Below are 25,062 nucleotides of genomic sequence, written 5' to 3'. Positions count from 1 at the left end.
CTTATACCCTGTGCTCCTCTTTACACCTCTCCATAATGTCCTGAATAATATCAGATTCTGGGACTGTTGCTTCATGCATTTTCAGTCCTCCCTACTTCACGAGTCCTCCTGGTTCCAAGAGCCTTCAGTTCAAAAAAAAATCCGTTCCTGAGAAGTTGGCTGGTTTTCATGGGAAGTGTCCATGATCCCTTTGAGTTATTACCAGTCCCACACAGAGCCTCACTTCTCCTCCCTCCCCTCCTGTTCTCACAGTGGGCCATTATATTACGTCCGACTGTTCCAAAAACGGGAGCTGAGGGACGCTCTATGAAACAGGCTAGAAAAACTCTATTGTGATATGGCCCACAGGAGTACAGCTTTTTAAAGCATTTTTTTCTCTAAAATAACTTGTCAAGTTCCATGTTTAAATTCCCTCTCTAAGTGCTGGAGTCTGCCCTGTGAGGACCTCACTAAAACTGAGGTAGTGAAGGATATGATCAGTTTTCTGAGGGTGTTGTGACATGGAGGCAGATCTGATTACATCATTTGTTTGGGGTTGAGTCTCAGGAGCTTTATAAAAAGCAGTCCCAACGGCAAGGAGAGAGAAAAGGGGAGAGGGAAGGCAATAACTCATTAGCAGAAGCTCTGTATATGTGCATTCTGCTATTTGCCACATGTCTACAAGGGAATTTCCTCAGTGCAAAGAAACCTGTGAACTACTGGAATATTATAAGTCTCTCCTTGAGATGTCAGCCAAGAGCTTCAGTATAGTCACAGTGGCTACTGTGCTTATTTTCTTCCTAAAGATACAGCTCTCAATGCAAGCGCCGTTGAATGGTAAAGTCTTTCAGCTTTCTATTTTATTGTCTCTTTTACCTTAGGGCAGCTATTTATACAGAAAATCACATCCTTTCACTATTACTATTCAATATCATGCTCAAAGTTGTATACTGTTGCAGTCTGACATTGTTTGGAGTTACTGTCTTTATTTCTATTTCTCAGAATAGGTATTCTGACATATACAGGGAAGAGAAATGTGTCCTGTGGTTTAGAAGGCGTTATAGACTTCTTGCATGTTCAGTATATTTTGCTTTGTGATCTTCTTATTTCTCATAAAATGGAGCAGAGACTGGCCCTTTCAGAGTTAGTGGAAGCATCACACCTTTCCCTTTGCCTGTTTATTTTTACACCAGAGAGAAAAAAAGCAACCCCTGTAAAGCAGCCCATACACTAGAGGTCATTCTCATATTGAAACAAGATTAGTTTCAGGAGGTTGGCACTCCTCACTCTCGTTCTAGGAGTCAGTGTTCATCTATTCAAACTGATTATAGCCAATTTTCATTTTTTCAAACTGATTATAATCTACCCAGTGTTATAGGATATGAGGGGAATTGTAAAGTTATGTGTGAGAACACTTACTCAGCACGTATATTCATGGGACAAAAATCCAGGAGGTTCAAACATAATCCAGAGCTGTTGGTTCCTACAGAGCTCTGTCAGGACAAGCATTTTACCAGTTTTTTTGCATTAAGCAGCAAAAGGCATGGAATTCAAACTTTTAAGGTCATCTTCTTATTTTGTGCGTATGTCCTCTGAAAAATGCCTACATTCAATACCAGAATATCCCTCCTGAAAGCCAGAGGTTCCTAGAGCTTGATGCTTTCCAGAACATCAGAATAAATAAAGCTTGATGCTTTCCAGATGCTTTCTGTGACCATACAGAAGGTTTGGAATTGAAAGGATGTGTTGAAAAGATATGATACATCCTGAAGGGAATTCTGGAGAGTGCCTGTCTCAGGAACCTAGTACCAAGAAATGGCAAGAGCTAGAGTATGTGCCTGTCTCAGACATCTTTCCAAGTAGATTATCACACCTACAACCATTCACAGCTCTCAAGTGACACTGGAAATGTATTTTTTCCCTGGCTGTTGATCAGTCAAACACAGGTACACTGGCTCGAGGAGCCTCCTCTGCCACGCATGGGCATGTAACTTTGTCACTCATCAATACTCATCCTAACAGGAACAAAGAGCCAGGACAGCGTTCACAGACACAGAGCCGTTGAATGTTCACTTCTAGATGTGAATCTTCCAATCTGACACTGTGTGACAATCTGCCTGACTCTCGTTTCATTATCAGGCAGAATAAAAAAAACCCTTGCTCAGGTAGGACCAGGAAAAATTTTTAAAAAGAGCATTTGATAAGTCAAGACATTTCCAAAACCATGCAGAGATACTGTCCCAAGTTCAGTCCCTTGAGCAGTGGATGAGTATTGATCATTTGAACACTCACTCACCCTCCCTGGGATTCTCTGAGTTATATGGGTTCATGTGTCATACTCCCTTTTTTTTTCAAAGTCCCTTTGTTCATTTCTGTCCATCACTTCTCAGTGTAGCAACTGGCAATCCACTGATATTTGTTAAACTCAACAAGGTATAGGAGTGTCTGTAGTTACATTCCACTTATATTCCTTAGCTTCCTAACCAGAGAAAAATCCCAGGGGTATACCTACAGACAAAGTCTGTGGATATTACTATTAAAAAAAAAAAAAAGTACCGAGAGCAGTCTTGCCCCAAAATTTAAGAGACCACAAGAAATTCACCCCTATGGGCAGGATTACAGGGATAATAATAGTTACAATTAGAGTGAGAAAGGTTCATTGTGTCAAAAAGTGTGAAAGTGTCTATGTTTTTCTATGTTTTGCTCAACATCTGGGACTAGAAAGACAAAAGTATTGCAACATTAAATACATGGGTTTAAGTAGCAATTTGTTTCTTTATAGAGTAAGATCAATTTCAAATACACTAATATTTCCTTTGTCTTTAAACAGGGTCCAGTTGGTCTTACATTGGTAAGTACTAATTCATACAAAGTTATGGCTGTCTTCTGTACTTTAAGAACAACCTGCCAAACGGTCACAATCCTTACCCAGGTTTGAATCGGGTCAATTTTCTTGAAATCTGTTATTCAGCCATCAGGTTTCATATCTAGGTGACTGAGAGTCAGTTACTGAATTCTAAATTTCCTTGTGGAATGACAGGAGTTTCAGCAGAATAAAACTGGCCCTGCAACTGCAGAGGGTCCCCGAAGCCCTCTGTTCCCTCGGCACAGTCACAGGCCAGCAGCACATTCCAGCCTAGTTCTCCAAAGAGCATTCTCTCCCTACCCACACCAGTCTTCTTCTTCTTCAAGTAGAATCAGAGTTCAGCAAGTCACCTGTATTCTGTTACTGGAGGCTCAGGTCCCTGAAGATCCCCGCGCTGGCAAAGCAGAATAAATAGTCTTTAGGAGAGCATTGTTAATTTGTAACTAATCCTTTTAGTCATCTATTAACTCAGAAGGACCTGGTGCCTGCTAAGGAAAAAGTAATCTAGCATTTTTCTCTTAACTGATCAAATCCTTTGGCCAGGTAGTTCCTCATTCAGAGCAGCATTTTACATGCCAGATACCCACACAGAAGTAGGCAGTATGGAGAATCGCAGAAAAAAATGCTTGTTCTTAAGCTTTTGGTGCTGGTCCAAGACAACACAAAGAACCTCTGAGACTGAACTTGCTGCTAGGAACTCCTCCCTTTGGCTGTGCTCTAGGTTACCTGACTCGCTGCATATAAGCAGAAGGAGAACTGTCAGCTGCGTGTCTGTCTGCCAGTGTCCATACATAGACCTCACATTCCCAGAAGGGAAAAAGCTTGGCACAGCTTTAATAAAAGCCTGGGCTTTCCACTTCGACAGCGGCCATCAGATAAATTTAACCTTGCTGGGTAATGAAAACAAGACCTTTTTAACTACCATGAAAAAAGAAGTTTTGCCCTCCTTCCCAGGGTAATCCTTGTTTAAATTAGTTACTTCTCCCTTCCTAGGAATTTGGGTACTAGTGTTGATTTCAAAGTGCATTATTCTCAGTGCCCAACTTCATCAATTCCTGTTAAGCTCTTTCTTACTGCAGTCTGATTTCTACATTCTAAATGTATGGAGGATAGAGAGAAGGTTCACAAAACAGATTATCTTTTCCCTTCAACTACTGATTTCAAAACATATCTAGAAAAACATGTAAAAGCAAATATGTAAAAGCAACTTCAAAAAACTGAAATGGCAACTGAACTTGTACAGAATAGTACAGAAAAGCAGAGGTAGAGCATGGATCCCCACAGAGAAAAACATATATCAGAGAGACCTAAATCTTTCACTGTTTACCTTTGCCCCTAAAACACCTTGCAGTGGCTCTCACTGAAATTAAGTCAACAGGAATGGAAAGGAAATCAAGCCATTATAACCACAGTGCAGACTGATATCAAGATGAGAGTCAAGGTACAAGATAAAGGGTGGAGGAGAAATCTGAGTGCTCACTGTCAGGGATTTCTATTTGTTGAGTATTTAACATCTTTTACAACATGTAAAACTGAACATTGATGCAGTGTTAGTACCTCAGGCCATAGTGGCAAAGCAAGATGATACTGTACGTGATCAGGCCTTATCTATTCAGCACAGGCTTTCCAAAGAAATGTGAGTTTGCCTTGCTTATAATCGAAACTACCGCATTAGATGCATCAAATATAAAGGCTAAACCTCTCCTATGATTGCTTCTTCCTCAGCCAAACTGCAACAATGCTATTTGTTCTTCCTGTTTTTACTACCCTTGTACGTAATTCAAGAAAAAGTGCCTGGAAGAAAAACCACAGAGCAGTGAAGCCTGAGCCCTCCACCCTCGGTCACACAGGTTTGCTTTGTATTCTCTGAAGGGCAGCTCCACCTTCTGTAAGATGGACAAAGTAGATTGAGTGTATCATAAGGAAAGTGTTTTCAGTTAAAGAACTAAAAGAGTGGTTCCAGTGCCCCATAGCTCAGGACAGCACATGCAGGCAGCTTTTGGCAATGTGTGGCTGTGAGGTGCAGGCTGAAGTATTCTGCCCCAGAAAAAAACCAAAACAAACTGGTGTAAGAGGATGTTAAGCTTTAATTCTTTGGATTCTGGCTCTGTTTCTGTAGTGTAAGTGGGCTGGAATGAAATCAGAGAACCAGAATGATCCCTCCAGAGTGGACAAGAAGCTACAATGGAGAAAACTAGCTTTGCAGACAAGTTTAAGGTAATAGTGCTAACAGAAATATTAACATGCTTTAGCAGTAATAGTGCAAACAGAATTATTAATGTACTTTAGCATGGGAAGAGACAACTTCATGCTGCAATGCAGACACAAGAACTGTTGGTAACAGACATCTGGCTAATTGTACTTGAAAAAAAATCTTTTATTCTGCTGTTCCTGAATACTCCAATTCAGTGAGGTGCTGAGAAGCTGTGCTAAGACCCTTCCACTTCCCCTTCAGAAACGCCAGCTTTAGTGAAGACACTAGAACATGCCCCAGATTTCTCATACAGCACTTGAATGCCGTAACAGCGACAACTACAGCCCTTGGCAATTCCTCTATCTCACAAGCTTCTCTCTGGACACATGTGTGGAAGATACACACATATTGGCTCTGTGTGCACAGAATGGTATTACCGAGCACTAAGCAAAATGGAAACCACATGGTCACGTCGCCATGGCAGGGAGCCTAGACTCAGCCTTCACCACCACCTCAGCCCTGGGCAAACAGCAGCTTCACAGCTTCCAGCTGGCTGAAAACAGGGCAAAGTGCTCTGCCTGGCTGCAAAAATACCACAGGCATTCCCTGTGTTACTGACCCAATGCATTTTACTGCATTGCTTTATTCAGATCAGGAGAACTTGCATAGACTGTGAGAAGCTGGAGCAACATGAATATTAATTGGTCAGCAGACCAACAGCCTGTCGCTACCACTGGTGTCTCATGGGGTTGTTTTCTCCTCATTTTAAATGGGCTAATGTATAAATCCTGGGAGCAGACACCACTGTTCATGAAGGAACATCTGTAGTGCATTGCCCAGCAGCACCAGTGCTGTGGGGCAGGCTGGAGAGCGCAAAGCGGTCAAAGGAGATGGAATGATGGGCACGTGCAGCTCTGGTGCTGAGGGTGTTTTGCTCAGCTCGTTGGGCAGTGGGCAGCCAGATGCTCCTGAGAATTATTCCCGCTTTATTTACAGACAACTTTTATGAAAAAGCTGTGAGGATACAGTCAGGCTCAGGGATATTTTCAGTGTGGTAAGAGAACGTGGTCCTGCACACTTGTGACAAGCAAGAGCAGTCCACAAGCTGGATTTGAGCAGCCGGAGTTTGCACTCCCTAGGGCAAGGAGTGTTCTCTGGGAGCAGTGGGAGCAGGAACAGTCCTACTTCCACCAACACCGGCAGCTGCCTACCTTAACATGCTCATTCCAACAGCTGAGTTATTGTGTTGAGGGGGTAGGACAGGCCCATGGCACGAGTGCTCTGCTGGCACAGGCCTGGTGGGATCCTCATAGCAGCAAATACTTCTGAAATGCCCACGCCACAAATGCCTCACACAATAAGGAAATTAACTCTGAAGATAATTTTGCAATGCTTCTTATGTTAATATCTTTTGGGACATGTAGCACAGGCCAATCTTACATGCACATGCTGTTCTTTATTTAGTGGTGATCAGACAAAGCCTTTGTAGCCACAATGTGATTTCTACTGAATTTATCTGAGTGTACTGCTACAGAAAAAGGAAAATCTGGTTCACAATCAGTCGTTCATTTTCAGCAGACCTCGCTGAGAAATGCCTTCCAGTTGTGTGGCTTATCTACTTTGGAAATCTCAATTTCTCATGCAAAACTAAGCTGCAGTGAGCTCAGCTCTTTGAGATAGGGGTTTTGAGGCACTGAAAGTAGAAAGACTACGTGACAAAAGACAGAATTTCTATAAAAACTGGGTTCATACCAAAAGAGAAGTCTTGTTTGGTTCTGTTGGGGTTTTTTAATTGAAATTAAGGAATGAGAAATCAGCAAAATGTTCTGTAGCTTAAAGGCCTGTGAGTGGAGTTGCAGATTTATGTCAAAAAAAGGATAACTAGTAAAGGTCAAGGTACATAAAGACTTTGACAACTGCATCATTTTATAGAAAAGACAAAAGTTTTCCTTCTGAACTGGCAACATAGGTGTGAAGTTTCTGTATTCTGTTGCCAACTCTTCCAGACATTCAAGTCACCCAAACACAGTACTGAAAAAATGATCGGTACTTCATGACTCCCTGGCTGGGACTAGACTTCTATTTTATACACCAATCACCTATTTAATTATCAGGTCTCCAAAGCTATGATTTGTAATATATCAAAATCTTCTTGAAAACTCACTACCTTATCAAACCTTTTAAAATAATGGAAGTCTTTCTACAATAAAGGCTCCTCACCAATTTTCTGACATTGCTGTAATCTTAGCTCGTTGTAAAGTGTTAAATTTCAGTGTCATTGTCTTTCACGGCAAGTTTGAACCTAAGAGACTGTCATTTCTTGGTATATCCTAATGCACATTTTCCTGGGAAATATTCGTTGGATATTTCATAGTATGGAATTTATGCTCTTCTGGATGTGTTTGTTATGTGTCAAAAATAGGTAGAGGAGAGGCTTCTATAATGTCAGCATAAGATTTATTTGCTTTTTAAAAGAATTGCAGCAACTTTAAGGTAGTATCACAAAGAAGTAAGAAGAAAGAAATTGATGTGATTATCAGTGAACTGAGTCAAAAATTTAAGTCACCGCAACAGTAAGGCCCATTTATACTGAAAAGCACTGATTGAGTCTGAGTATCCACACTACAAACACTGTCACCTGCTAACCTGTCTTGAATAATCTTAAACAGCTTTTACCAAGGGAGTAAGTCTGTCTTTAGGCACCAGAATTGATCTTGTTGATTCTGTCACCTGAACTATGGTTAAGTCAGATTCACCTCCACTATCCATTTACTTGGCAATTGTCTTTCATGTAAATAAAGTGATTAATTTCCTTCAGAAAATATCTGAACTTGCTTTGCCACTGATTTTCAAAGAAGTCATTGGGAACATAATAGTTCTGGAAAAGAAGCCTTCTAATCAAAGACTCAAGGGACTCGATCTTTGTAGTTTAAGAGAAGTGAGAAACTATATCCTCTATATTATAAGTACTTCATGAGGAGCAAAAATATGGGAACGGCAGGCTCACAGTGAAAAGCAAGCTGCCAAGGGGAGTAATTATCCATTGGGCACTAATGAAGTATCTTTTATCTGCAATGCTTAAAGGAAGAGTGGATGTTTATTCCCTTCAGAAAGAAATGGCCTCATTTTGGCTGGGTGATCCCTAAGGACCTTCCTGCCTTGGAAAGAATCACGATGAATGTTCAAAGACAAGAAGAAACACAAGTTGCAAGTACCTCTTCTGGTATTTAAATCCAAATCATCTCATCTTACGGTTTGCAAACAGCTACTAGCTGTTCATGTGTAATTAAATTGAAGGCATAATTAAATCTCTCTTGATATTATCTATTCGTTGCATATCTTACCACATGCAAAAAGCTGTGATGAAGAAAAGCTTCACCAGAATTTGAGCAAATTACTGTAGATCAAATTACCACAACACCTTCCATTTTTGCAAGTTAGCTTTTCACCGTGGGTCATGCAATCCTGTTAGATAGTTTGTACTGTCAGACAGTTTATACAGTGAGGAAAAGTCTGAGGGTCCGATATAATCAGACTTGTCTCTAGGTCACAACACCCTCAGAAAAATGATCATATCCTTCATTACCTCTGTTTTAATGAGGTCCTTAAAAAAAAATTAAAAATTCAGAAAAGGCTTCTTTTCCAAATTTTGTGTGAAGGTTGACCCAGGACAATTTTGATGTTAATTGTATAGTAAAGATTTAACAAACGTGACTCTCTTAATTCACACAGGTCCTGACGGAGAGAAGGCCTGGCCAAAGAAATACCCATTTTGTGGAGGAGTATTCCAATCACCAATTGACTTCCACAAGGATATTCTCCAGTATGATTCTAATCTCTTGCCTTTAGAGTTCATAGGCTATAACGTACCCTCCACTGACCAGTTTACACTGATCAATAATGGCCATTCAGGTAAGGGAGCTCACAGACAGCAAGGAATGGTAAAAAAAAAAGAGGAGTTGTAGGAACTCAGTGGTTTTTTACTTCATGGGTGGACTACTTTGATTATTAGATGAAATTAAGCTGTTAATCAGATAAGAAAGCCTTTACATCAGCATACCAACATCTACAGAACAGGTTAGAGAAACCTGGGAATGTACTAAGTACAAATGGATCCCCAGTATGCCAAATTTTAAATAAAGCAGATGAAGAGAAACTCTAAGCATGTCAGAATCAATGCCCAAGGTTTTCTTATTACTTTGGTTGTGGTGCACTAAAACGAATCAGACTTTGTGATTCTGGTAAAAAGAGTTTAACTGATAACATATGAGCAATGGGTCTCTTCTATTCCTCAAACCAGCTCAATTGAATAATGTGGGGGTGTGGGAAAGAGGAAAAAAAAATGTAGGAGCACCATTCTTTTCTTTTGACTTGAGATAGAAACTTCTTTAGTGTAAGGTAAGATAGACAGTGGTAGGTAGTGATAGGTAAGATGACAGAAAAATAATTAGAGATAATGTACAAACAGGCCCTCCCCAAGATAGCACTAAATCAGTGTCAGTACAGTAGGCAAAGGCAGAGATGATGCTGCCTCATAAAGGTCTCCTGTAATGACACAATACACAATATCAGTGAGTCATCCCCACCATTTTTCATTTCCTTCCTAAAACACTTGAAGACATAGAAATAACAACAGTTATAAAATGCTCCTCCTTTGTATCCTCCTTTATTACATAAGTATCAAAATAGCCTGCATTATGAAATGGTCTCTGCTCTCACATGCTTGGTTATGAGTTGACCAACATGCAAAAATCTCTTTTTCTATCATTCTTTCAGTGAAGCTTACCTGCTCAATTGAACATCATAAGCCTATTCTTCAGTAAGGGCCAGCCTCTTGGGACAGATTCCTGGTTTTCCTCTTGATCAATTTCTCCTTTAAAGCCAGGTTGCTTTAGACTACGAATGGCTGGAACATCCTTTCCTTGCGAGCCTTCTTTTCCTAAAGTCCTTCTTGGTCCTGAGCGAAAGGCTGGACTGTCACAGTTGAATGCACCAGGCTGATGTGACAGGCAATAGGTAGAGAAGGAAATCTTGTCATTGTGTACTTTAAGGGTGCCAGAGTGCAGAAGGAGCCAAAAGAACAGCACTGAGAGCCTGTTCTTCCCAAAACAGTCACACACGTAAAAGCAAATTCCTTGGAGAACTTAAGTCACTACCACTGTCAGATCTCACCCCTAAAATATGAAGTTTTGCTATTGCCTGAAGACAGCCTAGACAAAAATATAACCATCTCAAGAAAATGGGAATTAATTTCCAAGGTCAGTGCCCTCCTAGAAAGCAGTAGAGATGCATCCTACTCTAGAAACATCACTTAGATACAAATTATTTTACCTCTGAGTAACAAAAAATTAGCCTCTGTTGGACTGATCATTATACCATCTGCTGCAACCTCCTCTTTCAGCTATAGGAAACCAATAGAATGCTTAGAATTGTGCTGTCAAGTCATTTCTATATATAATTGATGTTCTTCACCAGCCAGTTCATCCAGACACAATTACTTACTTCAGCTAGACTGAAAACAGTAGAGCTCAAAAAACCTCTTCAGCAGAAGCCTAAAAATACATAGGGTCAGAGCTGTTACTTCACTATGGTTTTGAGCCTCGTTTCCCCTGAAAAACATGTCCAGGACAGCCCAGAAACAAACTGTATTCATTCTGGAAAATAATACAAATAAATTGCAAAGAAATCGATCTTGACATAAGCCATTGCTTTATGAAGTACCAAACGCTCCAAGTGAACAACTGAGAAGTTTATGCTGGGTTGAGAATTACTACTGTAATTTCTATGCAAAAAACCCCCCAACAAGCCAGCCTGCCTTCCCCACCAGACAGCCTTAGTGAGCAGAAGGGAGGGTCATGCAAACAAAGGTCTCCCTGCAGCGTGTCAAGAGAGGAAATGCTCATTCTTAAGGCCTGGGATTATTTTGCTGCTTGACATCAGTGTTCTGGGTTTTGGGAGCAGCAAGGAAAAAGGGGAATTTATTTGGTTTTGTCATGCTCCCCTAAACGAAGACTAAGAGGCAGCAGAGTTCAGTATAACAGAAGATGTAAATTACCACGAGAAATATTATGTTATTAAGCCATTTTCAACCATTATAAGAGGATTGAAAGAAGGTATATAAGCCAAAATTTTGCTTGGACATATCTCTGAGATAAATTCTCATTCTTCAGATAGAAGAAAGATTTCCACTAGCAACAATTGTCACATTCAATTCATGTATTTAGGAAAACAGAAATGGTTATGTTCTAAATCCTGATCTACCAAGAAAGGTTAAAGAGAAGTGTTTGTCTCCTACACAGAATGAGGTGGATTTGAATTAAGAATCCGCTTTCTTCATGCTCTCTATATAATATTCATTATATTTTTCATGCTCTATATATAATATTCTTAGAGATGGTATCTTTATTTGACCTGTTCTTGAGATCTGTGTGTCATTTGTTCCTATCTGGTTTCGGTCTGCTTACAGTGAAAATGTATCTGTCACCTGCTATGTCCATCAGAAACCTCCCATTTGAATACACTGCGTCTCAACTTCACCTGCACTGGGGAAGCCGAAACAAGTCCGAGGGCTCTGAGCACACCATCAGTGGGAGGCACTTTGCAGCAGAGGTAAGGCAGGCCAGATGAAGTCAGGCAAAGAAGCAAAGAAAGTTGGGCAGGTCTCATTGTTTCAGAGTGGGAGCTGTCTCATGGGTAAATGACTGTAAAAGGCTGTGAGGTTCTAAGGTTCTTGACATAAGCCAAGTATTTATGATCTGGGGATATACTAAAAAAATGGATAGTGCACCAAAAAAAAAAAAAAAAAAAAAAAAGGGATTCAGATATGCTAAGTCAGGGAGCTGGAATTTAGATTCTAAACTCAGAACTGGCACCAGGCCACTTGAGGTAACTTTTAGCTGGATGACACTGCTGCTCTGTTCACCTTTACTCACTTTCTTCTATACAGTGATGAACTGTTTACCTTTTCCAATTTCTAAATTATGGATTTGGGAATAGATTTTGATAAGCAGTACCAATCAGATATTTACCTCAAAATTATATTAAAAAAAAGTCGTCAGAAGAATTTTCTTGCATAACAGCAGTTTAGGAATTCATTTCTCATCTAGTTATATTTAACACTGGGGTTTGCATTCCAAATATTGGAGTGCTAAGGTGGTTTTTTTTCAGAAAAATTTACTACTAGTCCAGTCAAGATGCCTCAAAGCTGAAGTCATGAATTCTCTTTCTCCCCTCATTATAAGGGGGTGTGTGGGCTGTGTGTAACTCAGCTACAGCAGGGCTGAGAGTCCCAAGACCTTCTGCCTTTCTCTAAAAAGATATCTTACTGCTGCACACAGCAATCACTGAAGGACCCTCTGCACTCTCGTATCCTCAGGTGGCTGCATGGTCCTTTTTAACTGTGAAGCATAAATGTGAGTACGACCCAGACGTTATTGTAACAGAGCATCTCCTCTGTTGTAGCTGCATATTGTACATTACAACTCTGAGAAATACCCAGATATAACAGCAGCAATGGACAAAGCAGATGGACTGGCTGTTTTGGCTGTTCTCCTCGAGGTAGGATGCAGAATCTTTTTTTTTCTGTTTGTTTAGGTTATGCTGTCAATCATTCAGTTATGAAAGACCTTTAATGTACAAAATTACCTACATTGTTTAATAATACAGTAGCTGAATAAAGGTTCTTCCTTTCCTCTTTCACAGAAGAAAAAACAACACCCCCCCAAAAAAAACCCACTAAAAAAACCAAACCAAAACAAAACAAAAACCAAAAAACCAAACAAAATCCTAAAAAACCCAAACAAACAAACAAACAAACAAGCAAACAAAAACGCCAAAAAGGGTTAGATTCTAGCAGCACATACCAAACCAGGAGCAAATGTTACAAAAATAACAATTCTGAGTCTTTTCTCATGTCTTTTAGTAAATTAACTTCAGCTATGTTAAATCCATTTTTGCATTCATTTACAAACAAATGACTGGTAGTGTTTATCAAACAAGACACAGTGAATTTCAAGCTCATTTAATCAAAGCTGCCTAGTGTAGCATGAAACAGTTTGAACGCATCAGAGAGGCACAGGCAAGCACAACCCTGCCTTTGACCATTCTAAGTAATTAGGATTTAACCACAGTCTTCTCCCTGCTAACTTCCCAGATTCTTTGAATTGTGGATTACAGAAAACGAATACATTCAGTGACATGTTAAGATGTCAGGACAGCTTTCCAATTTTCCTCTCTTAAGTCCCACATATGAAGATAATGTAAATCTTGAACAAAAAGAAAAAAAATTAGTAGCTTCTTTTTCTTGAGGATTAAAACTCATCAATAAAATAACTGTAAGGATAATTTTTAAATGGGAGGATTTTCTGCAGCATAACAAACTGAAATCACAAGTTTCCATGTTTCTATCAAAAAGTAAAATGTCCCTGTTAGCAAACAAAGCTCTCATTTATATTACCTAGGCTCACTTCCTAGCATCTCTAAGATTCTGACAGTAATTTTGTGTTAAATTTCAGTTCATTTGGAAGTTGTAGCTGTGAAAAGTGCCAGAGTATTGTATATTATGCTAGGGAATAATACTGGGATTCTGGTTATTTCTAAGCAATGGCGTGACAGCTGCAGCTGGTCTGAAGCTGCACAGATAAGTTTGGCCATAACCAAACCCAACTGGACTAGCCTAGCTCCTTAAAGAGTAGAAGTAAACAGGTCCATGGGTGTGATGATGATTGGTTGGATTCGAACTCAAACAGGGGCCCCCAGCCAATCCCATTCAATCCTGAATGCAGACATGTCATTGGCCAGGGAGCTGGGTGGTGCTGAGACCTTGACCAATCAGCTGTTCAAGCGCGGGAATTTTGAACCCCCTATAAAGGAGGGCAACAATCAATAAACCTTGGCTGTTGTCGCGTGACCTGTGGTGTGTTCAGTCGTGTGCCTGTCTCCAAAACTGCCACCCTAATGTAACACAATGGTGTTTGAAAATCGAATTAGTGAACAATGGAGATATGGTCTTGGAAATCCTTTTGGACAGCTGGTGGTTGTTACAGTTAATGTAAGGACACCAGTTTATGATGTCTGGTTGTCAGAGGAGTTGCTAAGCACCAGCTCTGAAGAGTTCATAAAAAAGGCATTGATTATTAGACTGAAAAGCTGCTGGTAGCAGTTGAAAAACATAGTCTTGTGTGATAGATGAGTTATAACCTTTGCCAGATAGTTGAGTTGTGGCTCTATGGTACTCAACAGTGTCATTCTTTACCTCCCTGGACTGTGAGGAGCAGCAGATTAAAGATATTTGTGGGTGGAAAAGTGTGTCTTTGGCTGGAAGCCCGGGGATGATCTGAGAAGCCTGGCTGCTGAGAACTTCTGCCTGCAATGTTCTCAGAGGAAAGGGCTTCTCTTCGTTTGCACAACACTCTGAGCAGGCAAGGGCAATAGGGTCAGTGCACACAAAAGTCTGTGCTGCAGTTGTAAAGGCAGCAATACAACACAGCAGCTCAAATAGCCCTGGAGCAGGAATATTATCATGGCTCTAAGGACAGAGGGAATGTTTTCAGTTGTAAAACATGTCATTCTAGTACATGAATATCTGGACGGTGGAGGCTCTTTCTTTAGAAGCACAGACCCATATTCAGACTGGTGATTTGCACAGCTGTTGATAATGTGATCATTGCAGATTGGACCCTTCAACCCATCCTATGAAAAGATCTTCAGGCACTTCTGGAATGTGAAATACAAGGGTGAGTGGATAAGTCAATTTGAGAATGGCTGAGAGCATCAGATGTCACCCTGGGAGGGATTGAACTGGCTGAAGAAACAGTCCAGAGATCCTAGGCAAATCTGTCATAAACTCTGAAAGGCTTCCAAATGCAGTGCATTCCTGGGAAGAGCCTATGGCTAGCATGCCCGCCATGATTCTGACTGGGCCTTATTTCTTCCACATGGTGTTTTTTAGTTAATATGGCCACAGTTTATCTTAGAGGACTCTGATTTGGTGTCTCAGACAAGATTTCTACATAAAAACTTAAAAATCTGTAGTCCTTATTAAACTGGGATCATCTCTACTCAAAGGTATTTTTCTTATCCTAGTGATATGGCACTGAAAATATCCTACTTACCAAAAAGCAAATTCACTTCTCTGATGCACTACCTGTGTAGTCACGATGCAATATTCAACACGAAACCCCTTTTTTAGATCAGAAGGTCCTGGTCCCCGGTTTCAATATTCAAGATCTGCTGCCTGACAGACTGGATGAGTATTATCGCTATGAAGGATCCCTGACAACTCCGCCCTGCTACCCAAGTGTTCTCTGGACAGTTTTCCGACACCCCGTTAAAATTTCTCAGGAGCAGGCAAGTTCCAACAGAGCACTTTTCCCTGACTGGTGACTGCTAAAGAACAGTAAATACATATTCTCATTTCCTGGATTTCTCTTATGTTCCTGTAAAACTGCAAGGTGACCATTGCTAAAATCATTTAGGTGGGACAAACAGGACAGAACTGACATACATAAATATCCCATTCTATTTGTTGTTAGCACGTTCTCAGTTGACCAGAACAAAGGAGAAACAGCTGCACAGCAATTGGTGCAGTATCAGCTTGAAAAAATCCCAGTCAAGTGAGATGAATTTTGATTTTCATAATGTACTTATTCCCTGCTCTAAGTCTTTCCATGAGTTGCCTGCAGATTATTGTTTGGGCTCCATATCTGAACATTATTCACCAAGTATTGTAGTGCTACTTTGATCCTGATGGACGTGGGTGGGTTGGAAAGTTTCTAAAAGCTTGTGTTGTGTATCCATCATGAATTCCCTAACTTTTGTCCCAACTTACTTTTTTTGTCCCAACTAACTTCTTTCGCTCATTGGTGGCCACTTATCTACACTATAAACTCACAATCACTATCTTCTGATTTACCTAATTATAGACATCGGGGAAATTATTATTATTATTATTATTATTATTATTATTATTATTATTACTTCCTCATTGAAAATACATTCTCACCTTTGTCCTTTCTGTCAGACCACGTCTCTTCCAAAATACAGTTTTTTCAAAAACTAGCCTTTAATAGTGCTTAGGGGTTAGACTGTGCCAAGAAGAGCATGCTGGAAGAGTCTACCGTGTTTCCTCCCATGCAGTTTTCCTGGCAGATAATCTGATAGTAAGCAGTAGTTTTATCAGGATGTAAACAAAATACAGGTATGGACTTGGAGATGTCACACTGTTGACACATTATTTTGTATTTGGGTTCACAGGCCACATGAGACTTAGTTATTACTTAATATATCTCCTCCCCTTTGACTACACCTCTTTTTTCCCAAACACCCCCAGAAATCACACCCTGGCACTGCTTTCTCTGTATTCTGGGAGCTGAACAGGTGCTTCCCTTTATAGTTACTGGCACTGGAAACAGCCATGTACTGCACAGAGAGTGATGACCCAGAACCCCTGGAAATGGTGGATAACTTCAGAAACATTCAGGAATTCCACGAAAGACTGGTTTTTATCTCCTTCCATGAAGGTGAGTTGTATGAATGCTCCTGTGCAAAGAAACAGTGCACAGTGATCTGTGTAAATGTGAAGAACTGGAATGGCAGTCCTGCTGCATTGTACCACTACAACAACACAGCTGCCACCTTTCCCTGCAGTTCACTTTGTTGCCTTTTCTTCTCATATTGCATTGGTGCATGGGCAACTGTACAAGAATAAGGTATTCCCAGGGTAGGTAAGAATTTTTTTCCACAGTGGGTATCAGGCAAGCCCTGCAACCCTTCTGATCAAAGGCAAGGGGATAAAGAAGATATGGTTGGCCTTGTCATGCTTGACGGAAGTATTTGCTGTCACTGTAAATACTAAACAGCTCCACAGCTGAGCTCTTTCAACCAGTGTCAGTGCTTAAGATGGCCTTGTCTCACCAGTGACATTTGCTGGTTCTCAGCAAGATCAGGCTTGATCCTATGCGGACCACACATGTAAAGGGAGCCACAACTTTGCCTTTCAGGGGCACTGTTTTGGGGAAATTACACAGAATCAGAAGAGGTCCTCGAGGAATGCAAATTTGGCAAATAAATATCATTCATAAGACTGGATTGTCTGATTCAGTGTTGCAAATTAAAAAACAACAACAGCAACAACAACAACAAAACCATTTTATGAGGAAGAACTGATTCAAAAGCTTAACTCTGCAGTGTTACACAATGACAACACAAAAGTTTGGTAGGGGGCTTTGCGCAGAAGTCTGCATCTGTGGTGAGAAGCTGAGCTGTACCCCACAGAAAGGCCTTTGAGTACGTTGTTTATGGAAAATGTGTCGTTCCAACTTTTGTTGTCTTGCAAACAAGTACTCTTAAGGGTCTGTGAAGCTGGCATGTACCATCAGGGCAGATGAATCTAGGCAAGGCACCACGTTATTTGAAATTGAGAGTAAAAGATTTCTAAAAGAAAAAGCAGATTTCACCAAAAAGATTAGCCAAGCAGTAAACTTTCAAATTAATAAAATGTGTTTGCATATCATTTCAACTTTGCCTGCCATTTTCTTCACTGATAGGTGAAAGAGCAGAAAACACAGGAGTTGTCTGTTTTGTACAGTTTCACACAACAGGAACAGTTCCCTGCAGGCACACTGCAGTAGCTGTTCTTGCCATTCCCCTCTGCAGACAGATCCTTTCATAACATATCTCTTCTAATAGAAAGTTATAAAGGAGAACAGTGAAAATTACAGATCAGCCAAAACAAATCCTGGGCAAAATGTCTCTGAAATCAGAGATGATTTAGATTTGTCATCATAAGTTGTCTGATCTCTTAGAATGAGAATTACACTAGAAGTCCTCTTGTTGCTAGATTCTAAACATAGTACCTAAGAAGATTACAAGTTTACCAAAATATCAACAGTCCTTAACATCTCTGTGATTAATAAACAAACTGATACTAGTCGCATAAACAATATATTGAGCAAATGAAAAGATGACTGTATAGTAAAAGAGGGAAAGAAATAGAGTATGCTAGCCTTTTTTCTGCTTTTATGGATTGGCCAGCTAGAAGAATGGCCCCTGTGTCATTCTTATATGACCACAAAGAGGTTAAAACTTCCTTCTCCAGCCTCTGGTCTCAAACACTGGCTGCTGACTAGGGAACTAGTTGGGTCCAGAATGGCTATTTTAATAAACCTCTTCAAATCTCTGCTCAAGGCAGATTATGTGCAATGATTTCAACCAAAAGAATTTGCAATACAGCTTTCATGCTTCTGAGACTAAGGCTTCCTCTGCAGGTCTCAAGTTCCTGCACAAACAATCTACTATAGCAATTCCACTGCAGAAACACTTCCTGGAAGTACCAGAAGTTCCAGAGTGAGCAGCTCCCTTGTTATTACAACAGGTTCCCCATGGAATCCTAGCAATTCAGCTTTTACATTTTCTACCCTCATCCTCTATTTATCAAAATTCACTACTTGGTGGGCTTGGCAAGTGTATCAATTCCTAACCACAACTATGAGCCATTGATCTGCTGGGTCCGAGTGGTCAGTCAGAAATGAGAAATGCCGTTTTGCATCTGTTTCTTAAGCTGACCTTTCAACACCTGACTATATTCTCTCTATGTATCACACTCAGTACTTAATAGTAGAAGGTAGAGAGTTAGAACCCACGATCCCAATAACTGAAAATCTGACACTATACTCTTCATCCAGGAATCTCCAAACACTCCACAGAAATAGTGTAAGCATTATTATTTCCATTTGCGGGGAAAATTTGACCCAGATGTGACTTTCTCAAAATTATTGCTGTGAACCAGAGCCAAACCAAATAATAACATTTGGTTGTCCCTCTGCTAAGCCCCATTATGGGCTCCCACGCAGAGATGACACCAGCCATAAAAGCATTTTCAATGTATTTTAAAGCTGGCATGACTTAGCGGAGTTAAACTGTAGGGGTTTTTGCCCATCCTGCTGTTCACACCCCAGAACCGATGTCTGTGAAAGACATTGCTCTCAGTGCTACTTTAATAGAAACCCCATTCAGTCTAAGTACATTTAATTACAAAGGCTCATTGACTCTATCAGTGAACCATAGAAAAAATGTTCAACCCATTTCAAAAAGGGTATTCATTGCCCCTGTAATCTCACATTCCATTTACTGCAGTCACAAAAGTTCCCTCACAGGTGCAGCCCCTCACCTGAAAGGGCAAAAAAAGGAAAGAAAAAAAAAAAAAGAAAAAGAAGAAAAAAAGGGTCCTGTCAAGGTCCAGTGAAGTACACCTGGGTGCTGCAAGCGCCCAGCCTGATGCAGTCAGCTGCACCTCAAATAGGAACAGAGCACACCTATTAAGAACAGAAAGAGAGGCCATGCACAGAGTCAAAGATTGAGCCAGGCAACAACTGAAATTTGTAAAAGAAGTCCTGTTGTGCACACCTAGGCCCCTATTAAGCAGATTTTCAGAGCAACTTTTCTGCCTTATCACCGACAAGCCTGAGCGCTGCCACCTTCACTTGAGCACAGATACAAGATGGGGCCATTGGCCTGTGCTTTGTATCAAAATTGAAAATGACTGAGGTGTTCAGTCATCCACATTTTTGATGCCAGTAATGAGTATCTAAATTCGTGCTCACTATTTCAAAAGAACCACATTTGAAAAAGCCTCTAATCTTTAAGGATTACACAGCAAAACTCACACGTGTTTATAATATATTTTATCTATCAGTAATTTGTTCCAATTACATCACCTTCACACACATGCAGCTGGAATTTGCTATGATGTTCAAACCACCCACCACCCACAAATTAAACAGGAACTCTAGTTTTGATTAGGGTACCACACTGAAATACTACCTAACTAAATTTCCTAAGAAGATCCTCTCATCAGACAGAAATGCTCCCTAGCCTTCCTCTTCTACAAGCTCTTTTTCTACAGTTATCTCCTTGGTGTTATATTTTTTTGTCCATTTGACACACCTTTACACCTTTATAACAAAACTCACCTTTTGTAAAACAGCTCTTCTTCAATTCCATGGATTGTGAGCTTCTTTCATTCAGCTGGACTTCAAATTAATGGGTCAAATGTAGTTGAACTCCACATTTTACATTTGTGTTTTATCAGCAGCTGATTTAGTAGGAGAAAATATTTAGATGGAATACATGCAACCCATCAGTTTGACTCTGAAAGAGCTCTGGTGTTGCTTGGAGAGAAACAATCATTTGATAAAATATTTTTTTAAAAGTGTAAATTAAGAAAATGCAGTTAAGAAAAGGGAGCTCACCTCCAGGATCATTGTGGAGGCCAAAATAAATAAATACTTCCATTGCCAAAAATGTGCATTAAACTCACTAACAAATATAGCATTATGATTATCCTTAAATCCTTATGCAAACAAGAGACCACTCAGTTCTTTGTACTAATATAGTGAATTAATTTTTGCCTTCCTTATTGCCTTTAAGCAATGTTCTCAACAGCAAGCATATAATACTTCAGCTGTCCACATTCAGTGATGTTCTCTTTGAGAAAACAAAAGGCATTGAATTTAATATCTTTGATTGCCCAGGTTTAATTCTTTGGGTTTGCTTATGATGTCTAATGTATTGTAGCATAAAAATTATACTCCTGCTCTGACCTGCTGTGCCAGTGCCTCCACACTGGCTTAGTGACTTCAGCATGTGTCTCATGTCACAGCACTGTGAATTGTGGATCCAGCTGTGGGATTGGGACATTCCAGGGAACATCGATGCAAAGTCACCCATTCATAGTCACAAAGTGGTGTGACCAGGCTGCAGGAAGGTTGCAGATGCAGAATGCAAACATTACGACAGACCAGAAACTCTCCTTCTCCACTCAAGGCAATAATATTAATTAATGATATTGTGCATGTTTTCCCTCTTTTCTTAGGTTTTGCGGTTTCTGTTGTGATAGCCTGCATTCTCGGAGTTCTCATCTTTCTTGCAGTAACCTTCTGGCTACTGAAGAAGAAAAGGTAAGATACCTGGCTATGACATCACAAAAAATTCAAACCATATTTTTTCTCTGACACAGAGAAGTGCTTGTACGTCCAAAACTTTGCACACTTTTTATAGTGGTAAGGTTTGATCTTTTATAATACGTGATCTCTTCCTACAAAAATTCATTTGTTTTTATAACTGTAGATATTATTTCCCTTGTGTGATATCAGGCTGGATCAATAAGAGACTTACCCAGTTTTTCTGTCTTTCAAATGCCATTTGTTCTTTTCTTGTTCTTTTTGCTAGCACTGCTGCTTCTAATTGCTTTTTGGATCCTTTGCTTTTTCCTGGAAGAGTAATTGAAACAGGGAGAATGGAATTATAGGAAAACCTCTCCCAAAGGTCGCAACATTTTAGAGGAAGAAATATGTACTGACAAAAGATCATTAAGCCACTGTTTGCCAACAAAGACAAATTCTGGAAAAAAAAATCAAAGATTACAGATTTTCCTATCACCTGATTCCCTTTGCATTCAGCATTGACCTTGCATACAAAATGTGTTCTGAAATATTTGAAACAAAAAGCTACTGTGACATTTGCACCAGTACAGAGAAAAATAATCTCATGCATGCATAATGGACAACTTTAAGTAACTAACTGTGCTTTTCCTTCATTTGAATTACAATTATTTAATATATTTGTTTTATTTTAGCTGCAAAAAAGGAGGTGAAGACAACAGAGGAGTCATCTACAAACCGGGCATGTACAAGGAGGAAGAAGACGTCTCTAAAATTTAATGCCCTACTCTGTCACAAGAGCCCCTTTTCATTCATAACACTGATTTGTTTAGGATTGGTGAAACACATCTCTTGTCCTTGGCTAATGACAACCCTCAAGAGAGTTCTAAAAACACACACCAGCCAAAAGTTTTCTGTAGCCCTTGTTCTCTTGTTTTCCAGAGAGATATGATCAGTGAACCCCCCTGAGCAGAATTCCTCGCCACATTCTTTTCATGTCTGCTGCTTACTGAATCTGGGTGTTTTAATTGATTTTATAGTTAATCCTAAATTCCAGTTTTATGGTTTGTTTAGCACAGGTTTTTCCACAGGTATTCAAACCTGAAGACACTCATCATGCTACAAACACTCCTCCCTGCCAAAACAAGGTATTGGCTTTAGCAGCATGACTATAAATGAGATAAAGGGCAAACTGTATTTGACATCAGTATTTGAACTGGGTTGTTCAGCAGATACAGTTTTGAAAAGCACAGGATATGATGCCACTGTACTCACCAACGGAATTGTAATAGTAGAGGAAAAGACAAGTGTAAACACCAATGAAAGCCACATGGATTAGTAATGGGGTTCAAGCCCAGGAACTCAGGGCTGAGAAAACATTACTGCTAGAGAAACAGCTCACTTTCCAGCTATTGAACAGCCTCACAAATCTGTTAAGGAAGTCAGCCTCTCACTGTCACAGGAATTAGAGAAGAAGATTGTCTTATTATCCTCCTTTTATTTATAGTGTGTATGAGTGATGTGAAGATAATGTAGTTGCTGCTGCTTTTAAGCAGACTTGTCATTTAACCAAAAAAATCCTGATAGATTTTACAGTATATATTACAGCTGCAATTACACAGTAGGCTTTTCTTTCCTGATTTAGTTCTTTAAGTAATCTAATTCCTAGAAAGAAATCTAAACTCTCTTTTGAGACCTCATGAGCTAGATACTCGGAGTTTCATTATGCATTTTTGGAAGTGAGAAGAATAAACCTGATTCCACTGCAGACAATGTGGAATGTCATTGACTTCAGGAAGAAAAGGGTGTATCCAGCCTACCCCGATGCATATACAGAATTCCTCTTAAATGTGACATCTACAGTGCAAATATGAAATGTACTTCAGTATGCACGCATGAGGTGACAGACCACAGGATTATACCTAAAATAATTTCAGGTCTGAATGCTGCTAAACACTACTGGGGAAATTTCAATTTGAACTTTATACTTAGATTCCTTTTATATTCAAATGCAGCACCACCATGTCTGTGATTTAAAAAAAATAAACTCTTATCCTATGTATTTCCTCCTTTCAAGGTGGCAGATTCAGACTGTTTTAGCATAGAGTGTTTTAGATTCTTCCTCTTCCATCCCCAGGAAAACTGTGTGATGTCAAAAGCAGGCTTTTGAGAACAAGGAGAAACAACTTATTAATACTAACTGCACATGAAATTTAGGAGCACAATCTTACGACTGAGTACACTGCATATGCCAGCATTTTTATCCCACATAAACAAGCACAATAACGATCATCTTGTTGAAATGTTTGAAATTACTTAAAAAAACAGCATTTGTGAGCTACGGGGAACATAATTTACTCTTTGAATAAAGGTGTTTAAAGACAAAATGACATAATAAATTTTCTTGCGGTTTCTTTGGTTCCTCTTGTTTCTTCTAAAAAAGTAACATTTTATTGTGTATTCTAATCTTTACCTCAGCTGATTAGAAACATCCATCAATCACTGTCTTTTTCATGTAGCAACCCTGATACCTGTAAAAAGAAGCATAAAAACCTCAGACAAGCACTGCATGCTTACTGTTAGAATACCAGCAGACATATCAAATATATTACACATTGGGCAGTAAACATCTCCTTCAGAATTGTTTCCTAAGCAAAAGAGCAAACTGAAGAGGAAGTCACACAAATAATTTTCCTGCTACTCCCACTTGTAACACTCTCAAATTGCATAGAGGCCTCCTCTAAAATCTATGCTGCCTTTGAAAATGCAAGCATTTGGGAATTATTGTTTTTCTTTAATATTGTATTATCAGTTTGCACTGCCAGTGGTGCCTAAGCTGAAAGAATCTAAGCCCATATGTTTTCTGGTCACTGCAGCCACTGTCATTTAATAAACTTATTGAAGGATTATATTTTTTTAAACTGTTTCCAGCAGATTTCTTTTGTCACTCTTACATGCACAATATGTCCAGGAAAAATGTCAGGCACAATCAGAAAGACAGATGTAGCTAACATGTTACCATAATAAACTAAACCACATTTTAAAAAATCTCAATTCACTTCTTTTTTAAATGGAACGACCCATTTCTGAGATTCCAGTAGCAGAAATGAAGGCTAAATAACTTGGGCCAGTGAAGTAGAAGATGCCACAAGGTATGTAAAGTTCTCCTTCCATTTCCTATGTGTGACAACTCCCTCACGGCGTGACTGTGTAATCTCAGAGTATTCACTTTCTGTCGGCAAATACAAATATCCTCACAGGGCTGCTTTCCTGACTGTTCCACTTCCTCGTTCAGGCAAGAATTCCTTCTCTCAGGAAGAGGTTATCAAAATAGCAGCTACCAGGTTTTCTGCCTTAGTTCAGACAGGAGAGACTTAGTCCAGGACATCCTATTGTAGTTTATATAATAAGGTTTGAAGTCAACTTGGTAGAACTTTGTCAGAACTGGCTGACCAGTCACAAGACTACTCTGCTAAAAGTGTGCAGTGGGATCATGATATACAACTTATTTTCACTCCTTCTCCACTATGAAGAGTGTAACGGTACAACATATCTTGGATAAATAAATGTGTTTCAAAATTTGCTGAGGAAATACTGAGTCGCAAAAATTCCTCAAATATCATCTCTAATGTATGAAAACAAACCCCAAAGGATTACTTTTAATATATACTCCTAAAAGTTAATGCCCAAGAAAAGCAAATTTTGAAAAAGCATATTAGATAAAGAAACTTTAGGGGACAAAAAGCCTTCTGGACCTCAGCTAAAATGGCGGAAAGAAAACAGTGTAACTTCGCTGTTGCAAAGCCTAATGTGTTGAAGTAAAAAATTATTTTCACTAATTCTGTAGCATGATCAATACGCTAATTCTTATCTGAATTTAAGACCTAGTCCTCATTTTTAAATCTGTCACCCTTAATCAAACACATATATGTATTGTTGAATAATTTGTCTTATTACTGGAGAAAACGACAACTGAACTATTAAGATGCCCAGATGTGTGATACCCATGAGAACATTTGAACTTTGCATTTCACACTGCTGCCTGATAAAAGCCGAGTTAAAAAGTAAAAAAATACTGATATTTA

The 25,062-nt window shown here is 39.6% G+C and overlaps 1 protein-coding gene across 1 annotated transcript; it reads left to right on the top strand.

Annotated features, from left to right (window-relative positions):
- Positions 1-653: 653 nt before the first annotated feature.
- CA12 (carbonic anhydrase 12) lies at positions 654-23,362 on the top strand. Its single transcript, XM_066196271.1, has 10 exons — positions 654-816; positions 2,810-2,830; positions 8,772-8,951; positions 11,506-11,648; positions 12,501-12,596; positions 14,710-14,773; positions 15,229-15,386; positions 16,432-16,558; positions 20,911-20,995; positions 21,673-23,362. Exons 1-10 carry the CDS (start codon positions 654-656, stop codon positions 21,755-21,757), a joined length of 1,122 nt encoding a protein of 373 aa, XP_066052368.1. The 3' UTR covers positions 21,758-23,362.
- Positions 23,363-25,062: the final 1,700 nt, after the last annotated feature.

Source organism: Chamaea fasciata, unplaced genomic scaffold (genome assembly GCF_029207755.1).
Source record: "Chamaea fasciata isolate MVZ Bird 193981 ecotype frontalis unplaced genomic scaffold, bChaFas1.0.hap1 SCAF_14, whole genome shotgun sequence".
Classification (NCBI taxonomy): Eukaryota; Metazoa; Chordata; class Aves; order Passeriformes; family Sylviidae; genus Chamaea; species Chamaea fasciata.
The sequence above is the reverse complement of the archived record's forward strand: the minus strand, read 5'-3'. Positions and strand labels throughout refer to the sequence as shown.